The sequence below is a fragment of the Bubalus kerabau genome, chromosome 17, assembly GCF_029407905.1.
Source record: "Bubalus kerabau isolate K-KA32 ecotype Philippines breed swamp buffalo chromosome 17, PCC_UOA_SB_1v2, whole genome shotgun sequence".
Taxonomy (NCBI): domain Eukaryota; kingdom Metazoa; phylum Chordata; class Mammalia; order Artiodactyla; family Bovidae; genus Bubalus; species Bubalus kerabau.
Genome location: NC_073640.1, coordinates 59,696,636 through 59,720,101, shown reverse-complemented (window position 1 = coordinate 59,720,101; position 23,466 = coordinate 59,696,636). Strand labels below are relative to the sequence as shown.

The 23,466-nt window shown below is 51.5% G+C and overlaps 1 protein-coding gene and 1 long non-coding RNA gene across 6 annotated transcripts in view; one reads left to right on the top strand and one right to left on the bottom strand.

Annotated features, from left to right (window-relative positions):
- The window catches only part of VRK3 (VRK serine/threonine kinase 3), a 35,633-nt gene that overhangs the window by 9,752 nt on the left and 2,415 nt on the right, over nucleotides 1-23,466 (top strand). For all 3 annotated transcript variants that reach the window (XM_055552970.1, XM_055552971.1, XM_055552969.1), the window contains 8 exons: nucleotides 7,317-7,381; nucleotides 8,664-8,730; nucleotides 10,282-10,366; nucleotides 10,638-10,743; nucleotides 13,078-13,170; nucleotides 15,721-15,853; nucleotides 17,215-17,335; nucleotides 21,042-21,100. In XM_055552970.1, the coding sequence (XP_055408945.1) occupies nucleotides 7,317-7,381; nucleotides 8,664-8,730; nucleotides 10,282-10,366; nucleotides 10,638-10,743; nucleotides 13,078-13,170; nucleotides 15,721-15,853; nucleotides 17,215-17,335; nucleotides 21,042-21,100 (729 nt within the window). The remainder of the gene's footprint in view (nucleotides 1-7,316; nucleotides 7,382-8,663; nucleotides 8,731-10,281; nucleotides 10,367-10,637; nucleotides 10,744-13,077; nucleotides 13,171-15,720; nucleotides 15,854-17,214; nucleotides 17,336-21,041; nucleotides 21,101-23,466) is intronic.
- On the bottom strand, nucleotides 1,078-6,783 carry LOC129631813 (uncharacterized). Of its 3 annotated transcripts, XR_008704180.1 has the most exons (4): nucleotides 6,648-6,783; nucleotides 3,994-4,190; nucleotides 3,213-3,265; nucleotides 2,130-2,282 (listed from the first exon to the last, which is right to left on the bottom strand). It is a non-coding gene; the product is annotated as an uncharacterized LOC129631813 (long non-coding RNA). The 3 variants fall into 3 exon arrangements; XR_008704182.1 differs by lacking the exons at nucleotides 2,130-2,282; nucleotides 3,213-3,265 and adding an exon at nucleotides 1,078-1,211; XR_008704181.1 differs by lacking the exons at nucleotides 2,130-2,282; nucleotides 3,213-3,265 and adding an exon at nucleotides 3,539-3,648.

Genomic DNA, 23,466 nt, shown 5'->3' with positions numbered 1-23,466 from the left:
TTGGTTTTAACTGTGTCCGCTTTGGGCCGTGATGAATAATGCTGCTGTGAACATGTGTGTGTATAGGTTTTCACATGGACATATGTTTGCTTCATGTTAATCAGTTTAATTCTCACAACAGCCTCACGATGTCAGTATGGTCATCATCCCTGTTTTCTTGATGAGGAAAATGAAACCCAGAGGTGTTAATGACTAGCCCTGGCTCCAGAGAGCTTCCAAGTTGTCAGGAAAAGCCAGAAATGTGGATTCGGAGAGGAAACCTTGGACTTGGAAGTGCCAGGCAGACACTCGTGCAGGCAGTTCTGAGCCTCAGGTTGGTTGTCCTGCCGTGGAGCCTGGGTGTTGGAGACAGACCCGGGTAGAGCCGTGACTCGGCTCTGGTGCACCCATTGGGCCTGGGCAAGCAGCTGTCCCTCAGCGTCCCCGTTGGAAAGAGAGAGAGTGTCCTGCCCGCCTCCTGGGGCTGTTGACCCCAAAGCACGAGAAGGGACAGAGGCAGTGAGCTTGGAAAACTGTAAAGGGATCTTGTCAGGCAGAGGCAGCGTTAGGCGTGGAGGGACAGAGGCACGGGCGAGAGAGAGGGGAGCGTGAAGGGACACTCGGGAGCTTGCACTCCCTGCTGGACACTGTTCTGGGCCACTTATTGCTCCTAGCCATGCTAGGGGGAGACACTCATGTTACCTCATCCTACCACTGGAGCACAGAGAGGGGAAGCCACTCACCCAAGGTCACATAGCCTCAAAGAGGCAGAACTGGGACTTGAACCTAGGTGTTCTGGCTCCGTAAGCATTACACCACAAGACGGGGAGGGAGGGAGGGAAGAGGAGGGAATCTGAATGAGGAGGAGTGAGAAGAGGATAGAGGGAGTGTTGCCGAAATCTTGACCGCCCTCTGTCCATCGATGCTGAATAAAAAAAATTACAGAGACAGGGTTTGAAGGAAATAGAAGAATTAGCTTTATCACAGCAGGCAAGCACCTCAAGAACTGCGCTCCCCTCTCTGGTGAATAGGGAGAGGTTTTATATCCCGGTGAAGATCTTGCTTTTTTGTTTTTCTTTCTTTGCAAAGTTTCAAAACGACCGCAGCTGACATCAGGCAGCTCAGCAGCCGGGCGTGGTGTCCCTGAAGTTATCAGCCCGTGACCTTCTTTCTGAAATGCAGGCTGCTACAGAGAGTGTAGGGGGAGAGGGACGCCGGGTGCAGAGCGCGATCTGTGTGGGGTCAGAGAGTAATGAACCTCGAGAAGGACAAGCCCAGCCACAGGTGTCTGTTAGTGGTGCCGGCTCAACAGTAACCAAGATTGGCAGACTTGGCTGGAGGGAGAAGGATGGGGAGAGCCCCAGCGGGCGGGGAGGGAAGAGGGAGAAAGACAGACAAGGCAGGAGGCATCTGAAGGCGGAAGCCACCCGTGCCCTCACACCAGCACCCCGCAGTGGAAAGTCAGGCTCTGGGCCGCGTGTCTTCACCTTCTGTGGCTTGGGTTGTTTGATGAAAAGAGCAAACCCCTTCCCAGCCTGCCAGTATCATCATTCTTCTGCAGATACCCACCTGGTGCCAGGCCCAGGTGCTGGCGTGGGCACAGTGGGGTGGGGGGCTGTGTGTGGATGTGCTTCAGGGCGGCGTTACCCCAGGACAGGTTGCCCTTGGCTTCAGCCAGTTTTCACCAGTCGGGAGGACATAGTTGAAAACTGACAGTAATACAACAGCAGCAACCAGAATGGTGATTTGTATTACAGCAGCTGACACTCCCGGCCTCCTCTGGGTGCTCCCTGCTAAGTCCTTTATGTCTGTTAACTCACCAACTCGTCTTACTCCCATAACAGCCCTGTGAGATGGCACTCTCTCTTCCTTTGTCAGACACTGAATTGTAACATCACCCTCCCTGGTCTCCCTGGCACAATTTGGGAGGACCAGTATAGAGGCTTCTACATCCATTTCTGCAGCTGCTCACTGCAGTGTGTGTGGAGAGCTGCTCCCTAGAAGCAGCTAGGATTCAAGTTCAGGCCCACCCTCCAGGTCTGTGCCCCTGTGGATGGAGATACACGCCTTGTAGTCCCTTCCTGTGGCCACCATCACAAATCACCACAATCTTAATGGCTGAAGACAGCACACATTTATTCTCTTCTGGTTGTGGAGGTCCCAAGTCTGAAATCAGTCTCACGGGGCTAAAGTTAAGACATGGGCAGAGGGACTTCCCTGGTGGTCCAGGGGTTAAGACTCCAGGCTTCCATTGTACGGGGCATAGGTTCAGTCTCTGGTTGGGGAACTAAGATCCTGCATGCCTTGTGGCGTGGCCAAAAAAATAAAAAGATGTGGGCAGGGCTGGTCCTGCCAGAGGCTTCAGGGGAGAATCCATTTCCTTGCCTGTTCAGCTCCTGGAGGCTGCCTGCGTTCCTCAGCTTGTGGCCCCTTCATCCTCAAAGCGCAACATCACCCCAGCCTCTGCTTCTGCCATCACATCGCCCTCTCCTCCTCTGTGGTCAGATCTCCCCCTGCCTCCCTCTCAGGACCCTTGTGATTACACTGTGTGTGTGCGTGCTAAATCGCTTCAGTCGTGTCCGACTCTGAGACCCCATGGACTATAGCCCGCCAGGCTCTTCTGTCCATAGGATTCTCCAGGCAAGGATACTGGAGTGGGTTGCCATCTCCTCCTCCAGAGGATCTTCCTGACCCAGGGATTGGACCCATATCTCCTGCATTGGCCAGCAGGGTCTTTACCCACTAGTGCCACCTGGAAAGCCCTTGATTACACTGGGGCCCCTCTGGATCCCTTAATTTACTCACACCTGCAAAGTGTGTGGTTCTAGAACCTCCACTTGCAGCCCCTTAACACACCCGTGTGTTTCTCCCAGTAGCATCCCTGAGCCTCTTCCTGGTCCTCAGTTTCAGCTGCTCTGTGGGGAATGGTTGCCTCTCTTTTCCATGGGTTCCCCCACGGGCCCTTAGAGCTCGTTTTAAGTATGCCGTTTACCCTCTTATAAATTAGGCCAGGGTTTCTAAGCCTCAGCACCCTTGGCGTTCACTGTGGGGACTGTCCTGTGCACAATAGGGTGTCTAGCAGCATCCTCGGCCTTTACCCACCAGCTGCCAGGAGCAGTAGTCCCCTGTCCTCCTCATGACAACTGGAACTGTCCCCAGACATTGACAGATGCCCCCTGGGGGGCAGAACCGCCCACCGTTGAGAACCACTGAGTCAGGCTGTCCCAGAGTACCTTCCAAAGACGGAGAGACCGTCGGCTAGTAATCCTCAGATGGAATCACTGTTCTTTAAAAAAAAAAAACACACATTAGTTTATTTACTTGGGCTTCTCTAGTGGCTCAGTTAGTAAAGAATCTGCCTGCAATGCAGGAGACATGGGTTTAATCCCTGGGTCGGGCAGATCCCCTGGAGAAGGGAATGGCTGCCCACTCCGGTATTCTTGCCTGGTGAACTCCATGGACAAAGGAGCCTGGCAGGCTACAGTCCATGGGGTAGCAAAGAGTCGGACACAACTGAGCAACTTTCACTCACTCACTTACTTGGCTGCGTCAGGTCTTAGTCGTGGCACATGGGCTTAGTTGCCCCACGGCATGTGGAATCCTGGTTCCCCATCCAGGGATCGAACCCGCGTCCCCTGCATTGGAAGGTGGATTCCCAACCCAGCTCACCTGCAAAATGGAGAGCTTTAATATTGACCTCACAGGGTTGTCGTTGGAGAGTTGAACAAGTAGAACAATGTGGACAGCAAGCAGCATATGAGTGCTGCCTGTTGTCACTCTGGTTTGTTTTTTTGTTTTAGTTTTGGGGGGGTGGGATTGGGGATTTTGGCCACGCTGAGAGGCTTGCAAGATCTTAGTTCCGCAACCAGGGATTGAACCCAGGCCCTCACAGTGGAAGTACCGAGTCCTAGCCACTGGACCACCAGGGAATTCTCAGGTATTGTGGTTATGATGGGCATTCTTGCTCCAAGTTCAAGGTCACCTGTCTCTTGGCGATCAGAGGCTGCCACCTACCTGCCTGCCACGCTCTTGTCTGCCTTTGGCACATGTAGGGACCTTCCATACATCCATCAGGGGTCTCCCAGGTCACAGCATCTGGAGCTCCAGGGGTTTACATCCAGGCTCTCCAGGGGCCTCGGCCACGTCCACTGCCCTTCCTGGGTCTCTGCTGGCTCCTTTCTGTGATGGATATTTCCCAGCTGACTCTCCAGCTGTTGGCGGGAGGGATGGTTAGAAGAGTGGAGGAGAAAAGCCCTTTATAATCTGCAGAGAAATGCAGGGAAATTGTATTTAAATTGCCAGCTGTCCTACCTGCTTCTGAGTGTCGGGCACGTAGGATAACGCTTTCATCGAGTGGTTGATTGAGTGGTACTTACCCTCAGACCTCGAGGTGACTCTGTGAGACAGATCCTGCTATTATGCCTACGAGGTGCCCCGGCCATTTCCTGGTTGCCCCTCGAAGATTCCCCCAGCCCCCTCCTCACAGGTGAGGAGGACCCCCTTTCCCCTGAGATCCAGCACCTTCCTAAGTTTGCCTCCTAAAGGCCGAGCTCATGTCACCTTCGGCCTTGATTCAGTAAGCCCTGGTTCCCGCCCTGCTCCAGCCGGAGCTTCTTGTGGGCAAGCGTGGCTTCTCAGTCACTTTACCACCTCCCTGCCCTTTATCTCAGTGTCTTAGACGACCGCAGCCTGGGTGGTTAGGAAGGGTGGGGAAGATGAGAAAAAAGGATGACGCAGAGGGCCGCTGGGACCCTGGGCGATAGTTCAGTTCACAAACTCCAGAATGAGCTGTGTCTCGGCCAAGGCCACTCTGCCACTTACCAGCTGTGGGCCCTCAGCTGATTAGATTAAAAGCTGCCACATATTAAGTGCTCCCGGTGTGCCCAGAGTGGTGCCGGGCTCTGAGGCTGGGAAGAGGGTCATTGAGTGGCTCATATGAAGGGTGAAGCTGGGACTTCCTTGGTGGTCCAGTGGCTAAGACTCCCAATGCAGGGGGCCCGGGTTCCATCCCTGGTCAGAGAACTAGATTCCACATGCTGCAGCTAAGAGCTGGCGCAGCCAAATAAACATTTTTTTTAAAAAAAGGTGACACTGAGGAATTCCCGGGCGGCCCAGTGGTTAGGACTCTGCACTCTCACTGCTGAGGGCCCAGGTTCAGTCCCTGGTCGGGGAACTAAGATCTCACAAGCCATGCAGCACAGCCAGGAAGAAAAAAAAGCTGGCTGCGATTCCTGCTCAGTGGCACCACTGTTGTTCCTGCCCTCTGAACCGTTGCATGCACTCTCCAGGGTGAGCTTCATCACTCCTGCTTTACTGACGTGGAGCAGAGAGGCCCAGGGGGTGAGCCTGGGTGACACCAAGTCACACAGAGCTGACGGAGGGCCTGGGCTTGAGCCCAGATCTGCCTGGCACAGAGCCTCCCGTGTCACGTGACCTCTCTAAGCTTCAGCGCTCTGCTCTCATCCGTGAAGTGGGAACACGGAACAGTTCTCAGAGCTTTCTGAGATACTCTTCCCAGGTTGTAATCCTCAAATTTGGCTTGGATAAGATTTTTCCGTTTCTTTTTTTAAAAAAAAGAATGAGAACTTCCCCAGTGGTCCACTGGTTAAAACTGCGCTTCCAATGGATGGGACGTGGGTTCTATCCCTGGCACTAAGATCACACATGCCGCAGAGCAGCGGAGCCTGCATACTGAAACTAAGACCCAATGCAGCCTATATATATATTTAATATAGCTAACGACAACCACCATAATTTTATGGTAGTAGAAAGATTCTTGTTTGATCCCTGGGCCAGAAAGATCCCCTGGAGGAGGAAATGGCAACCCACTCCAGTATCCTTGCCTAAAAAACCCCATGGACAGAGGAGCCTGGCGGGCCACAGTCCATGGGGTTGTAGACGAGTCGGAGGCGACTGAGCACACAGACCTTCCCTGGGCTGTCACGAGCCGTAACGGAAACAATGTGTGCAAAGTGCACACCTGGCACAGGACAGGAGCCTTTGCAGGGTCTGTAATTAAGCAGAAAGGGCCGAGCTCCAGGAATGTTTACGAGGAAGTGCCCCGGGGGAGATCGACACCTAAAGAGGGGAAGGGAAGGAAGTGGTGAGGCAGTGGGAGAAACGGGTCAGGGGGCCTCAGCTGGAGCTCTGGGCTTTGGAGCAGAAGTGGTTCTTCAGTATGGTTCTGTGCTAGGCCACCACCACTGGGCCTTCCTATTCCCCTCCCCCCCCCACCCCCCCTCGCCATCAGCCTTTGCATACGGCCGTCCTGGCGCTTGGAGCTCAGGGGATCCCTGAGGGGCTGAAGGCTGCTGCAGGGGCCCTCCCCCAAGGGGAGGGAGCTTATGTACTGGTCAAAAACAGGAATAATGAATAGTATCCCCTGACCTGAGAAGGAATCTTGAGATTTAAAAAAGAGAAAAACGAAGTGGAGGGACTTTCCTATTGGTCCAGTGGTTAAGATAGCCACCTTCCAATGCAGGGGATGTGGGTTCGATCTCTGGTCTGGGAACTAAGATCCCACGTGCCTCGGGGCAGCTAAGCCTGCAACTTCCGAGCCCACACGCCACAACTAGAGAGTGTGAGTGTGGCAACTGAGACCCAGCACTGCCAAAAAAAAAAACAAGGAACATAAAGTACAGTTATGAAGATTATCATGGGTAACTTACATATGGATAGGATTCAGTGGTCAGCAATCCGGAAGCATTTGCAACTGCGCTGTTTTGCCAGAGGGGTGCAAAGGGATTTAAAGGGGACGAAGCTAAAGATAGAATCCAGCTACTGAGGGAGAGGCACATCTAGGCCAACAGGAACCAGGGGGTTCCTTCCCCTGGGATCTCATGACCATTATTCCTCATGAACCATTAACCATCTGTATCAGCAGAAGGCGTTCTTCCAGTTTTCAGAGGAAGGCAAGAGTTAATGAGTAACGCAGCTGGTTTGGGTACACTCCTCATAAGCAAAAGCTCAGTGGCTAATAAAGGGGAGGGGGCAGAAGAGTGGGCCTAAGATGACCCTGACAAGACGGAGTCAGTGTGGTTCAGCCGCACACCCATATATGCAGACACATGCATACAGCGGCTGAGTCAGGGGCTTCAGGACCACCCTCCAGGCTCAGTGATTCACTAGGGGAACCCACAAGTGTGCACAGCTGTGTATTAGAGAAATCGGTAGAAAGAAAGAAGCTGTTTGAAAATGAGAAGGTTCAGGTCTTGAAAGTTAAGAATGCACTTGACCCCGTGGGAACTTGTTAACCACAACTGCTGTTCGTTACTTGGAGGACAGTGACCCTCATCTTCCCTGCACATGATAACCTCGCTCATTTTGTCCGTCCACAGCTGAGTCTGACTCCACCACTGGCAGCGAGTCAAGTCCCCAGAAACAAAGATTCTCACTTAAACTAGTGAGTGGGCCCAGGTGGGGTGGGCAGCCCTGAGGGGAGGGCAGGGCAGGGGAGGGGAGGGGAGGGGAGGGCTGGGCTGGGCTGGGCTGGGCTGGGTGGGCCAAAGAGCACAGCCTTGGCCAGCAGGGAGCAGTGGGGCCTTGGGCGGGGCACACCTTCCTCTGGCCTCGGGCTCTCCGACACGGGGCCCCTCCAGAGGCTGCAGTCAGGTCCATCCCTGAGACCTGACTCGGATGTTTTCTGGCCGTGTGATCTGCACAAGCACCCAAAAACTGGGACAGCTAGTTCAGATGCCCTCCCTTGGATCTAGATGGAGGCCCTGTGAGTGATTTGGAGTGAGGGCTCCGGAGCCAGACTTGCCAGATGAGTAATAGCACCTACTTGCTGAGAGCTTGTTCTATGCCCAACCCGAGTTCATAATCAAACCTTTAGGATAGTCACCATATTCCCCCATTTAACAGATGAGAAAATAAAATCTTGGTCACTTGCCCAGGGGCACCAGTGGGCAAGTTGCTTTGTTTACTGCTGTATCACCAATACCCAAAAGAATACTAGGCACATAATAGGTACTTTATAGAAAGAATGAATGAATGTCAGAGCTGGGATTTGAATCCAGCTCTCTTTGATGCTGTGCTCTTAAGAACCCAGCTTTACTAATTGTATTTAATTAAAGTATTTGGGTTGACTACTTGGGAAAAGTGACCCAATGTTAATAATGGCTTACACAAAAATAATATTTTATTGCTCTTTCACTTAAAAGTCTGGGGCAGTGGCCCAGGGCTGACATGGTGGTTCCATAAACAAGGGGTTAATTTCCTTCTCTCTTGTTGCTCCAAGACCTTCAACCTATAATCATTTCATGGGCTCAAATGGCTGCTCCAGCTCCTGCCATCTCATCTGCATTCCAGCCAACTGGAACAGGAGAAGAGACGGGAGAGCCTGCCTTAGCCCTTTAAGAGCATAACCTGAAAGTTGCCCATCTCTCTTCTGCTCACATCCCCATTGGCCAGAACTTGATCGTGTGGCCATTCCTCACTGCAAGGGACACTGGAAAAATGTAGTGTTTAGCTGAAGGGCCTGTATCTAGGGGAAAACTTGTGGATCCTGTCGTAAAAGAAAAGGAACCTAAGCAGTAACTCAAAGTCTCTGATATGTGGTCACATGAAGCAACCTAGGGTGTTGCTGGCATTACCCTGGGATGACCCACGGCCAGTGATGATCTGGGAGCCCTTGCCTATGAGATTCCAGTGTGACAGCCTTTTCCCCTCCCCTCCCCCACTAGGATGCCAAGGATGGGCGCTTGTTCAACGAACAGAACTTCTTCCAGCGGGCTGCCAAGCCTTTGCAAGGTATTCCTCAGGGGAGTGGGCAAGTGGGGTGAGTTTGGAGGTACCAGCTTGATCAGAACAACTGGCTTCTCCCTGAAGGTGTGGGAAGGGTGGCGATGAAATTCAAGGCCCAGGTTTGCTCCCATCACCCCTCGGGCCTCAGAGGACAGACAACAGACATGGCCTGAGGCTGGCTCATCGTCCCAGCTCTTGAGAGCCGAGTATTACATTTTCAGAAATACTGTAAGCCAGTTATTAAAACACAGCCATCATAAACTAACTGTACCAGAGACTTCCCTGGTGGTCCAGAGGTTAAGACTGCACTCCCAGTGGACGGGGCCCAGGTTCAGTCCCTGGTCAGGAAGCTAGATCCCGCAGGCCACATCTAAGAGTTTGAATGCTGCACTTCAACTCGGAATTCCCATGCCGCAACTAAGACCTGGCGCAGCCAAATAAATAATTAATTATATCAATTTACAATCAGGTTAAGAACAAGAGTGGGCTTCACTGGTGACTCAGTGGTAAAGAATCCGCCTGCCAATGCAGGAGACACAGGTTTGATCCCTGACCCAGGAGGATCCCACATGCTGCAGAGCATCTAAGCCCATGCACCGCCACTGCTGAGCCTGTGCTCTACAGCCCGGGAACCGCAGCTACTGAAGCCCGCACCGTAGAGCCTGTGCTCCACATCAAACAGTAGCCCCAGCTCACCATAGCTAGAGCAAAGACTTCACAGCAACCAAGATCCCACACAGCCAGAAATAAAATGTAAAAGAGAGGAGCAAGGGTAATAAACACTCAAAGTTTATCACTTCCTTATTATTTGTCTACATTTTCCATTACCTGTCATCTATAATCTGTGCTTTTTTTCTTTTTTGGCCAGACTGTGTGGCATATGGGATCTTAGTTTCCTGACCAGGAATTGAACTGGACCCTGGCAGTGAATGCACGGAGCCCTAACCACTGGGAAACCAGGGAAGTCCCTATTATCTATCCCTTGAAGTTGCTTCCATTCACTGTATCCGTGTGATGGAAATACCATATAAGGCCATGCTACTGCCTCTCACCCCAACTCTCTATCTTCGGTGATACCACATTGGTAGCTTGTAATTGGCTGTACTGGGAAGCATTTACACCAAGGAAGTCTGCAAACACAAATCAGGGCCATTTTTTTTCCTGAACAACCAGTTATTAAACTTTCATCAGCACACTGCTCCATGTCTGCCATCCAGCTGCGATCCTGAAAGGTGGTCAGACATCTAGCGACACAGTGACCAGTGTAGACTTCTCCCGATCTCATCAGCTCTGCGTGAGAATTCATGGGTTACACGGTCACTCTACCCCTTCCACTCTCCAGATTTGTCAGTGCTTTCTCAAAACCACCTTCACACCCCCCGTCATTGCCCCCCTAGCCCTCACCCACCCACAGAAGCAATGTCTCCAAGCAGGAAGGAGACCCAGGGTCTGGCCGGGACTCAGGTGTGTTCTGCTTCAAGTCTCAGAATGGGCTGTGGTCCGCTGTGGGTGTGGGGCCAGGTGGGCCCTGACCTCTCAGGCCCCTGCCTCCCTCAGTGAACAAGTGGAAGAAGCTGTACTCAATCCCCCAGCTGGCCATCCCCACCTGCATCGGTTTCGGTGTTCACCAGGACAAGTACAGGTGAGTCACTTCACCTGGCACTCGCTTTGCTGGCTGCTTCCTGTCTCTCTGCCTCATGACCAGGCGTGGCTGGGACCCTAGAGCCACTGGCCAGTTAGTCGCTTCCTTCCTCCCCCAGCTTTGAGCCAGACCGATCCCCCACCCATCCAACCCTTCATCTCACCCTGGACTAGGACCTGGGAGTCCCCAGCCACAGTCCCTCCTTGGTGAACGATACTCTGTCCCCACCCCAGTCCTCTCTCCCACCTCCTGGGACGCCCATGTCTTCCAGGTTCTTGGTGTTTCCCACCCTGGGGAGGAGCCTTCAGTCGATCCTGGATGACTTCCCAAAGCACGTGATGTCGGTGAGGTCTGTGTTCCAGATGGCCTGCCGGCTGGTAGGTACTGGAGGGTCTCAGGCTCCTATCCAGGGCATGCTGCCCCGGGTCCTAGTTTATCAGTCTGTTTGCTCTTTGACACATTCAGCCCGCATCGCCCTCCGCTGGGCACTGGGGCAAGCAGGGTGACTGGCACAGCTGAACCCCAGACCATTAGAACCAGAGCGATAAGTATTGCCATGAGGGATGTTCAGGAGGCTGTGGGAGTTGGAGGAAGGGTCCCAGCCTAAATTGAGGGGTTTGGTTGTGCTTCCTGGTAGAGTTTATTTCTAAGCCAAGGGTGGGGAATAACAAGGTGCTGGGTAGAGTGGGAGTGGAAATGCATGGGGAGAGCATTCCAGCCCAAGGAAGTAGCTTAGGCAAAGCCTCGTGTTGGGGAGAGCGCACAGGACATCTGTCATTCGTTCCTTCCTCCATCCATCCTCCCATGAAATATTTATGCTGTCCCTGCTGAGTGTCAGACACCATCCCAAGGCCTGGGAGTGCAGTGCGGGGCTGCACAGACATGCTTTCTGTGTTTGCTGGGACAGGCTGAGTTTAAGCCACAGTTGCACCAATAGTGAAAAGTGCTCTGGATAGAAGTGTCCCCATGCTGTGACGGAGAAGAGGACCTAACTTAAACTGCTGGAGGGGGGACTTCCCTGGTGGTCCAGTGGCTAAGGCTCCTCCCTCCCAATGCAGGGGGTCCCCCCGGGTTCAATCTCTGCTCCAGGAACTAGATCCCACATATTGCAAGTAAGAGTTTGCATGCCGCAACTAAAGACCCCGCATGTGACAACGAAGATCCCATTTGCCACACGTGAGACCCGGAACAGCCAAATACACACATAGTGACTTCCCTGGTAGCACAGTGGCTAAGAATCCGTCTGCCAGTGCAGGGGACATGACTTCAATCCTGGTCCGGGAAGATCCCAGATGCCATGCAGGGCAGCTAAGCCCATGCACCGCAGCTACTGAGCCCGCGCTTTAGAGCCTGTGCTCTGCAACAAGAGAAGCTACTGCAGTGAGAAGCTTGGACACTGCAGCAAGGAGTAGCCCTCGGCTGCCACAAGTAGAGAAAGCCCTCACACAGTGGTAAAGACCCAGGGCAGCCAAAGATAAATAAAAATAAATGAGAAATATAAATAAACAGCTGGCGGGATGGGTCCCAAAGGTATGACACACAGCGTTTGCTGTGTGATGTGTCGAGGGTGAAAGGCAGGAGCTGCGGTTGGTGTGGAGGCTCAGCAGTGACCAGAGGACCCAGGGCCTTGAACACCAAGCTGAGGGGCGGGGACCCCTGTCCCGAGGGCACCGGGAACCCACGTGGGGACTACGGACAGGGGAGGGGCAGCGTCAGCTCGGTGTAGAAGGACCCCGTGGGCCACGTGGGGATGGCTGGGGAGGGTGCGGTGGAGGCTGAGTGAAGCAGGCACAAGAGAGGACCAGGCCTGAGGAGGAGCTGGGCTGTGGGGACAGAGTGTCTGTGGAAGCAGCAGAATGGGGTGGGCAGTTAAGCCTTGGAGTCAAGGGGGTTGCAGTCAAGATATGGCGAGCACCTGGGGGTTCAATATATGCAATCAGAGCTCAGTGGAAAAGTGAGGGCTAGAAATAAAAATACAAAGTGCTCAGCTAAATGTATTTCTGCTTCTTTGAACAAATGAGAAAACCTCTTTGGTATATATGAGTGTGGGTTTTTTTTTTTTTTTTGCAAGGGTCAATAAGTAACCAATAAGTAACCAACTGTTTCCCCTCTGGAGATTTTGATCAACTAAGAAATAATGGGTTGGTCAAAAAGTTAATTCGGGTTTTCCTGTACCAGCTTGAGGACAAACTTTTGGCCAACCCAATAGATACAAGAGATTGATGGGAAATGAAATATCAGCTTTAATACTGAATTTTTCAAAACCCTAATGTCTTCTAAGACATTCTTAGATGTGCTGTCACGGCGGGCATCCAAATGCTTCACTCAGAATTAGGCTCAATCCACCACCGGGGCTTCCCAGGTGGCTCAGTGGGTATAGAGTCCGCCTGCCAATGCAGGAGACTCAGGAGACACGGGTTCGATCTCTGGTTGGGAAGATCCCTTGGAGGAGGGCATGGCAGCCCACTCTAGTATTCTTACCTGGAGAATCTCATGGACAGAGGAGGCTACAGTCCATGGGGTGGAAAAGAGTTGGAAATGACTGAAGCAACTGAGCGCACACACAGGCAATCTACCAGTGTTACCAACCCCCTGACAAGCAGGACCTCGTGACCCCAGGCCCAACAGTGGGGTTTCCTTCCAGGGCTTCGCATCGGAGCCTCTTTGTGTTGTCAGCACTTCTCACAGAAACACTTGCTTTCCTCCCCTAGCTGGATGCCCTGGAGTTCCTCCATGAGAATGAGTACGTTCATGGCAACGTGACAGCTGAGAATATCTTTGTGAATCCAGAGAACCTGTGCCAGGTAACTGCCAGATCCGCGCCCTCCCTGGGGGCTCTCTGGGCTCCTGGGCTCGCCTGTCTTAAAACCTGCGTTTATTTCACAACGCTTATTGCAAAGAATTGCTATCCATCATGTATAAAGTGCTTCTTCGAGTAAATGAGAAGAGAGAAGCCACTTAGTAGAAAAATGGACAAAGGATAGGAAAAGCAGTTCATAGAAAAAGGAATCCACAAGTCAGTTAAATGTATGAAAAAATGCTCAACCTCCCGCAATTATTATTAGATTCTAGTAATCATGGAAATTAAACTTAAAATAACTACTACTTTTTACCTTTCGGGTGGACAAAATTAAAAGAAAAATAATATCTCTTGCTGATAAGTATGTGAGGAAACAGGAATTCTTATTGGAAGTGTACTTGGGCAAACTTTTTGGAAGGTAATTTCTTATAGCAGTCAAAATTTTAAATGTATATGGATTTTCGTTTTGCTTTTTGCAGGATTCACATTTATTGGTTCAAATACAGCACCTAACATTTGCTAAACATGCATTTCACACTAATTGGTCACCATTTCCACAGGCAGTCAGTGCACAGAAGAGGGCCCCTCCCCTGCCAGTTGTCGGGGTGGGAGGTAGCAGCGGGCCTGGGTAGCAGAGCCCACCAACTGTCATTTGGTTGCGCAAGATTGATGGAGCTAACTGCATAGGTTTTTTGACCTACCAGTTCCTCTGTGAGGAATTTATCCATTCCATATATTGAAAGATATATTACAGGGACTTCCCTGGTAGTCCAGTGGTTAAGAAGGAAACTGGATCTTCGTCTCTGGGCTCTTCTCGTGTTTGCATTGCTCATTATCAGGCAGTCCCTCTTTGCTATGATGACAAAATAACCACCAGCAAATGAGGCCTAAGTCCCCTCCATTTAGCCACCCCAGTGGACATGGATTGGGTGAGCCCCACCTCAATCACTTGCACTGAGTTGGAGAGGGGTGGTCTCAGAGAAAAATCCTAGAACCATATTAGGCAAAGCTAGGACTTCTCTGTTAGTCCAGTGGTTAAGACTCTGAGCTTCCAATACAGGGGTCATGGGTTTGATCCCTGGTCAGAGGACTAAGATCCCACATAGCAGGAGGCCTAAAAGAAAAACAAGAAACAGAACCAACAGAATGAGTATGTGTGTGTGTGTGTGTGTGCTGCTGCTGCTAAGTCGCTTCAGTCATGTCCGACTCTGTACGACCCCATAGACGGTGGCCCACCAGGCTCCCCCGTCCCTGGGATTCTCCAGGCAAGAACACCAGAGTGGGTTGCCATTTCCTTCTCCAGTGCATAAAAGGGAAAAGTGAAAGTGAAGTCGCTCAGTCGTGTTCGACTATTCGCGACCCCATGGTCTGCAGCCTACCAGGCTCCCCCATCCATGGGATTTTCCAGGCAAGAGTACTGGAGTGGGGTGCCATTGCCTTCTCCAGTGTGTGTGTGTGTGTGTATACATAAACATATATATGTATCTATGTATATATACAGAGAGAGAGAGACTATAAGAATTTGACTCAAATTCAAAAAGCTCAGAGTCCCTAGATCTGCAGCTGGCAAGCTGGAGAACAGGAGAGCTAATGGTGTGCTTCTGGTCAGAGTCCAAAGGCCCGAAGAAACCTGTGTGAGTTCCAGTCTGAAAGGTGGCAGACTCGAGACCTGAGAAGAGTTGGTATTTCTGTTCAAACCCTAAGGCAGGAAAATGCTGATGTTCAGCTCAAATGGACAGGCAAGGGGCATTCCCTTTCACTTAAGCCTTTGCGTCCTGTTCTTCAACTGATGAGATGAGGCCCACACACTAGAGAGGGCAGTCTACCATCCACTCCAGTCACACCCTCACAGACATACCCAGATTAACCTTTGGCGACTCATCTAGGCACCGTGTGGCCCAGTCAGGTTGACGCACAAAAGTAACCATCACAAACTGACCAGAAGAATGTAGGTCTCACATGGACAAAGCCAACAGGTGTCCCCTCTCCATTCAGCAGAATAAGAGGTAGCCATTACAAAGCCAATGTGGCTGACTGTGTATCTGGTGGCTAAGTACTTTGTGTTTTAAACTCAGTTAAGCCTCCTCACAGCCCTGCAAGGTAAGGACTATGATTATCTTCATTTGACCAATAGAGAAATCAAAGCACAAAGAGTTTCATAATTTCTCCAGAGTTGTATGGGCACTAATGGGCCAAGCTGGCACTGGAGTCTGGTCTGTCTGGCTCTGCAGTTAATACACTGTTAAAGTGCAGAAAGCTGTGTGCCCAACAGGAGGTACAGTGCGATCCCTCTGTGGAAAATTAGAGCGTCGTCTTTATCCACATGCGTTTGCTGATTATTTAAAGAAGATGAACATATGAGAAAGCTATTAGTGGTTACTTCTGGGAACTGGAACTGAGCAGTGATGGGAATGACCGGTTTGGGTTCTTTCCACATCCTCCTGTACTGTTTGGCATTGGGTTGTTTCAAATTGCACCCACAATTGAAATCTCTGACTCCAGAATACAGATTCCTAATCTTCAAACTGTATGTCTTCTCCCCATGTGCACACAGGTGACCCTGGGAGGCTATGGCTTCACCTTCCGCTATTCGCCAGGTGGCAGACACGTGGCCTACACCGAAGGCAGCAGGAGCCCACATGAGGGGGACCTTGAGTTCATTAGCATGGACCTGCACAAGGGATGCGGTAAGAGGCCAGAGAAGGGATTCAGGAGCTTGGAGACATGCTGCTCAGACAAGGGCAGCTCCCGGTTGTCACAGCCATGGACAGCAGGTGGCCAAACGCAGGAGTCACACTGAGGCGGGGAGCCATGGTAGGGGTCAGAACCACGGACAGCATCCCCGCACATCAGGCGTTGCGGGGCAGCACTGACGCCAGTGATCGGTGGACTACCAGGAAGCCCTGCGGGTCCCCAGGCTCACGTTCAGGACCTGTGTGGACTTAGAAGGCGAGAGGGACCCCGACGTCATCCAGGAGGGGCTGCTGAATACCCAGTTGTAAACCATTGACTATCCATCTCTGCAGCACACCAGTGAGGTCTAGACAGAGACCCAGATGTCAGTGGTATTTCAGAAGTTGTCAGTTGAAGCCCAGGGACAGGAGTGAGATTATCCCGGGCAAGCGCTTGGGGAGAGAAGAGCGCACTTTGAGGAGACGCCTTGAGGAGGTCTTGGTCTCTCTCGCCCAAACCCCTTGAATCCATGGCCATCCAAGTCCTTGCCCGCATCCTCCCATTATGCTAAGTCCCCCAGGGATGGGATGGTGCGTGTGCCCCCAGCACCAGGTGGCAGAGGGTCCGACACAGTCAGCTCGCAGTGTTTGTCGAGTGCTTATGTGAAATGTTTAAATCATGTGATTCAGGAAGTGTAAGAAAACCAAGCCCCACTGTCTGCTCTGTTTGTCCTTCCCTACCAAGTGAGGCTGAGTTCAGTGGCCATCCTTCTAGGCACCTTCATGCCTCATTACATCTCTCCACTGGACTGTGAAGGACTGTCAAAGGCTGGGACCCAACCAAACTCTTGTCTGGAATTTAAGACTATGGGAAGGAGGCCTTCTCTGGTTGTCCAGCAGCAAAGACTCTACACTCCCAATGCAGGGGCCCCAGGTTCCATCCCTGGTCAGGGAACTAGATCCCACATGCTGCAACTAAAGAGTTCATGTGCTGCAATGAAGATCAAAGATCCCACGTGACAGTTAAGACCCAGTGCAGCTAAATAAATAAATACGAAAAAAGAATGGGAGAAGGGGCTTGTCACCTGAGGCTCTGAGGATTCACGGAACAAATAGGTTCATGAATGAAGGACCAGTAGGTGAGGGAGTGAGCTAGTGAAACCAGGGATGAAGAGATGACCAAGGGAGTGAATGAGTAATTGACTCATGAAGGAGTGAGAGTAGGCAAGTGAAAAGTGGATGAACAGTTGAGAGCCAGTATATGTGGATGGTTGCATGTGTGAGCACATGCTTGAGTTGGTGAGAGAGAGAAATGATGAGGGTGGGCGTGTCAGAACGTCTGCCTGAGTGGCCACGTTCCTTCCCTCCCTCCCCAGGGCCCTCCCGCCGCAGTGACCTCCAGACCCTGGGCTACTGTTTGCTGAAGTGGCTCTATGGGACCCTGCCATGGACAAACTGCCTTCCCAACACCGAGGAGATCGTGAAGCTGAAACAGAAGTGAGTCTAGGGGTCAGCAGAGCCCAGTGCTGGTCCAGCACCCCTGCAGGTTGGGCAGAAGCTCAGAACCCAAGAGGGGACAGAAAAGAGGGGGAGGCAGCCTCTGGCCTCTGCAGTTCTCAGGCACGTGCTCTGCGTCAATTCCAGTAGACCAGAGCGTGGGCTCTGGAGCCACACTGCCTGGGGCCAGACTCTGGCCCCAGCACTGCAGACTCTGGCCCCATCCCACCCACCACTGCAGGCTGTGGGGTGCAGCTTAACCTCCACAAGCGTCAGTGTCCTCCAGTGTCAGGGATCCTATTAGCGCCCACCTCAGGGTGGAAGGATTTGAGGGAGCTGGGTGCACAGCACTCAGCACAGAGCCTGGCCTGTAGAAAATGCTCACGGTGTGCAGGACACCATGATTCATTCACTCCCACAGGGACACACGGGCAACCTGAGCAGTTGGGCCTGGGCTTTGCCTCAGTATCTGGCAACACTGGCCTCTGGTGTCCACACTTCCCTCTCTTCTGTGTGTGAAACCACCAGATCTTGCTAGTTCTGGTTTAGATGTTCAGCACCAAGGACAGTGGGATAAAACCAGAAGTGTAGGGAGGTGTGGTTCAGCACCAAGGACAGAGGGCAGTGGGGGTACAGGGGGTGTGGGTGGGTGCGCGGTTCAGCACCAAAGACAGAGGGGTTGTTGGCTGTAAAGGGAGGTGCTGCTGCTTGTGTGGACAGTAGACAACTAGACCCAGGGCAGCTCTGCAGGTCCAGAGCTCGGGATTCAAGCTGTGGTGTAGGCTTGGGGAAGGAGAGCTACCCCAAGAGGAGCCATTCAGGAGATGGTTGGGTATCACATCTGAAGTGCAAACTTGAAGTTCAAACGGAGACTCAGAGTTCAGCAGTGTCTCAGGAGCTGTCTGCAGAAGCCCTGGGAGAGTGGAAAGAGAGAAAACTCTCCAGTGAACAGCATCAAGTCTGTCTTCTCAGTTCCAAGCATGCTGTGTCGATGGTTCATGTTGAGCCTCTCACTTTGCCCCCTTTATTATCCCATCTTCCTTTACTCAACCATGGATACCCACTCATACATACTGAATATATATGTGTCCTACTGATATGCTTGCTTAAATGTATTTGTATCTTAAAATTGCATGACGCTCGTGGCACTGTATGTGACTCGCATAAATGTTACTCTACTTCGAATCTCACCCGTTTCTGGCTTTCTTCACTCAACACTTCCAGTTTAACCCCAGTTACATGTGCGTCGAGTTTACTGTTTCTGACTATTGCTTTTAAATAAGGTATAGGCACATCTGTGTCCTTAAACAACAGTTGTTTTCTTAAACATGTGATGAGTGCGTTTGACTTGCATAAATGGTCTTGTGCTCTAAATCTCATTCTCCTTCTTTCACTCAATGCTTTATTTCTTTAACTTTTTACATTGCTAAAGAAGCTCAGTGCTTCTCCTCAAGTAATTTTAGATGTAGCTGTGTCCTTGAAAAATACGTTGTGTTTGATTTTTGCCAATCGAACACTCACCCGTATGTGTGTGTTCCGTTGGTGTAAGTGGTACCCCGGCCCAGATCTCATCCTCCGTCATGTTTCAGCTTAGTCATCACTCCCCAGGGAGCCCTTCCCTCACCCCCACCGCATCGGGTCTCCTGCTTATTCACTTCTGAGGAAGGGACACCTGTCACATGGGCCTGCCCGTAACAACCTGTTCACGGCTGACATTGCTGTATGCTTTTCTGCCCCCGGCAGTGTGCCCACCACTTCCCTGTGTCAACTCTGAGGCAAGTGCTCTCCCAATCTGAAGCACAGAGATCTTAGGTGATCGGCCTGGGTCACACAGCTGATGAGAGGTGCTCCCAGGCCCTTTGACTCCCGAGGAGGCCCTTTCACCTGGAAGCTGGTACCTCCCAAGTGTAAGGCTCATCTCAGGAGATCGGTGGCGTTTAGATGCAGCCACCCTCCACTCAACAGATACTCACTGAGCACTTCCCTGCACTAGGCTCTTCTAGGGCCTGGGGATACAGAATAGCTAAGGCAGACACCCCTGCCCTCAAGGAACTCACGTTCTAATGGGAGAGGCTATGAACAGATAGTGAAACACAAAGCATGTCAGAGGTCAGAGGGCGGGGCAGTCAGCTCAGAGCCCTGGGCATCCACCAGTGGCACTGGCAGGGTGTGGGCATGCCTGCTCTTTTAGATTTAAAGGGCAGGTCTCGTGGCAATGGTGACAGGTGAAGCAACTCTAGAAGGTGAGTGAGGAGGTCCCACCTGGGTGCTAATACGCCCTACTCTTGCTTGGAAAATCCCATGGATGGAGGAGCCTGGTGGGCTGCAGTCCATGGGGTCGCTGAGGGTCGGACACGACTGAGCGACTTCACTTTCACTTTTCACTTTCATGCATTGGAGAAGGAAATGGCAACCCACTCCAGTGTTCTTGCCTGGAGAATCCCAGGGACAGAGGAGCCTGGTGGGCTGCTGTCTATGGGGTCGCACAGAGTCGGACACAACTGATATGACTTAGCAGCAACATCTCTGCAGAAGGGGGAAAGAGAGAGAGAGAGAAGCCCTAAGCAACCAGGCTTCCGCAGGCAACCTCTACATTGGAAGGCAGCCTCAGTACCTGCCGTAACACAAGCCCGTTGCCCTGTTTTCTTCTTTTCTTTTTGCACTTATTTTCTAGTTTTCCAGTAATTTTGTGTTTTTTGCAATGAAGCCAGGTGAAAACAATGGGCCTCAGGATTAGTGACACAGGTAGTCGGAGGACACAGCCCAATCACTGATGTGTTTAGTGTGGCTGAAGTCTGAACTGCTCCTTGACGCACTCTGCTGTGTTAGCAATGAGACTGAGCTGCTCGTATGAGGAGACCCTGAGAGAATAAGTAACAGTTCCTTCCAGAACCCCAGATCCTAACCACAGCCACAGAGAGAGGGCCGGGAACATGAAGATGCTCCTCAAGGAAATGTCAGTGATGATGCGGGACTCATTCTAGACCCCCCAGCCCAGCCTGTCAGCTGACCTAAGGGCCCACAAGGGGTCATGTTGCAATAGGAACATTTTCTTCCCTGCGGCTCAGATAGTAAAGAATCCACCTGGAACTCAGGAGACTTGAGTTTGATCCCTGGGTCAGGAAGATCCCCTGGAGGAGGGCATGGCAACCCACTCCAGTATTCTTGCCTGGAGAATCCCATGGACAGAGGAGCCTGGCGGGCTGTGGTCCGTGGGGTCACAAAGAGTCAGACTCTACTGAAGCGACTGAGCGTGCGCACAGGCACACACACAGGTGAAACCGGGTGATGTATTGATAAGTTGGTAAAAATGTTGCAGTTGGAAGCCTGCAAGTACTTAACGCTGTGCTTCCCCTAAACGCCTGGTTCAGAATTCACTCATCCAGTGTCCACGGTGACTCTCTCGAGCCGCGGTCCCCTACCTTTCAGGCACCGGGGACTGGTTTTTCAGACTGCTGGAGGGCGGGAGGGTGGTTTCAGGATGACTCAAGCGCCTCACATTTATTGTGCATTTTATTTCTATGATTACGACATCACCTCCACCTTGGATCATCAGGCATTATTAGGTCCCGAAGTTTGGGGACCCCTGTTCTAGATCACAACTAATGAGAATAAGGAAAACTAGGGCAGGTCTACCAGACCTCCTGATTCAGAAGGTGACTGTCCTTCCCCGAAAGGCCTTTCACGCGTGCCTCTGTCCCGTCAGGTTTCTTGACAACCCGGAGGGCCTCGTGGGACAGTGCAGTCGCTGGATCACCCCCTCAGGTATGTCGCAAGGGAGGGAGCAGGCGGGGGCCGCGGAGGGACCAGGGCTCGGGCCCACCCGGGGGGTGCCTGTCCTCACACCCCTCTATTTCCCTGGAGTTTTCCAAATCACATGTGTATCTGTGCCCCTCGTAGAAACAAAAATCTCCCCCCCACAAGATTCAGAAGTGTGTCTGAACAGTAACAACACCAATGCGCACACACACACGTAACCACATACACATAATGTATGGTTTTTTTTTAACAGAGTCATATCACCTATATTTGTCTCTGACTTACTTTTTCATCTAAGAAGATTCCTTGGAGATTTTCTGTGTCAATACTTATAGAATTTTATGGATATTTTAAAAATTGTGGTAAAATACACTTAACAGCTGAAACTGCAGTTGTGACTCATTAGTCAGTCATGAAATCCATTTAATGGGGATTTTAAAAGTGAAAAAGACAGGGACTTCCCTGGTGGTCCAGTGGTTAGGACTCTGGGCTCCCAATGCAGAGGATCCGGGTCTGATCCCTGGTCAGGGAACTGGATCCCACATGCTGCGACTAAAGATTCTGCATGCTGCAGTGAAGATCAAAGGTCCCACGTGCCACACCTGTAGGCCCCTGCAGCCGAATACTTACATATATATATATAAACCACACGTGGTCAGGGAGAAGGCAATGGCCACCCACTCCAGTGTTCTTGCCTGGAGAATCCCAGGGACGGGGGAGCCTGGTGGGCTGCCGTCTATGAGGTCACACAGAGTCGGACACAGACTGAAGCGACTTAGCAGCAGCAGCACACATGGTCAGATCCCATTTTCATTATTAAAAGGTCTCATCAGAGAAGAAAATCTGAGAAGAAAGCATTGCAGAGGATGTGCAGCCAATGTTAACAGCAATTCGCTCAGGGATGGAGGGCCAGGTGGTTTTTTAAAAAAATTAAAGGACTTCCCTGGTGGTCCAGTAGTTAAGAATCCACCTGCCAGGGTATGGGTTCGATCCCTGAGCTGAGAAGATTCCACATGCCAAGGGGCAACTAAGCCCCTATGCCACAACTGCTGAGCCTGCATTCTAGAGCCTGGGAGCCCTAGCTGCTGAGCTCACCCTAGACCTTGTGCTCTGCAACGAGAGGAACCACTGCAGTGAGACGGCCAGGCGCCACAGCTAGAGAGCAGGCTCCCACTCGCCGCAACTAGAGAAAGCCCGAGCACAGCAAAGGAGCCCCGAGACAGCCAAAAACAAACAGATAAGCAAAACTTAAAAGACAGAAAAAGTATGCCTTGCAGAAGGAAATGCTTAATGAGATACTAGCTTCAGTGATACATATTTATAGTCATGTATATGTATGTGAGTAACGGGTTATAATTAGAAATACATATTTCATATGACAAATGCCTTTCTAATTATACATCTGTTTCTGTTTTGTTTATAATTTCATTTGTATCTTTTGAAAAAACATCAAAATAACATCGTTTCGTGACACATGAACCCTGTGAGGTTCAAGCTGCAGCGTCCATCAGTAAAGCAGTCTTGGCGCACTGGCTTCCCGGCCTCCCTCCTTGGGCCTTTTGTGGGAGAACAGCCGAGTTTGGTCCTCCCCTCACAGGCTCCCTGCGTTCTGAGCCAAAAATATTTACTCTCCGGCACTTCACAGTAAAAGCTTGTTAGCCCCCATTTCAGAGATACACACCAAATAGTTAGAGATAAAATCATATAATCAGCTGGGATTTGCTTTAAAACAATACAGGAGGGGGAAGCAGTAGGGGTTTTGCTGAAACAAGGTTGGCGTGAGTTGATAGCTGATGATAAATCCGTGCACCTCAGATTAGGCCTTGACCCCACTGTCTTTTAATTGGAATCACTCACCTGATGCCTGGACTTACCAAGGCTCAGATTCTTTTTGTCTCAGCTCAGAAGAGGCAAAATCATAGGCATGATGTAGATTTATTAATACAGGATGCTCGTGAGAGGTGCAAGCCAGCAGGCAAGTGGGCTCTGCCCCAGAATTAAGCGGGCTGTGTGTGTGTGTGTATGCCTGCTCAGTCGTGTCCGACTCTTTGCGACCCCATGGACTGTGGCCCGCCAGGCTCCTCTGTCCATGGGATTTCTCAGGCGAGAGTACTGGAGTGGGTTGCCATTTCCTCCTCCAGGGGATCTTCCTAACCCAGGGATCGAACTCACATCTCCTGTGCCTCCTGCTTTGGCAGGCGGATTCTTTTACCACTGCGCCACCGGGAAGCCCCAGTAGCTTTCTTGAGGCAGCATCAACTTAAAGTGGTCTCCAAAAGCTGCCTAGGTTTCCTCTCTATCTATAGTCCCCTACTGGGGCTTCTGCAACGTCCTGACTGTCTGTCTGTCTTGCCATAGTTGAGCCCAGGGTA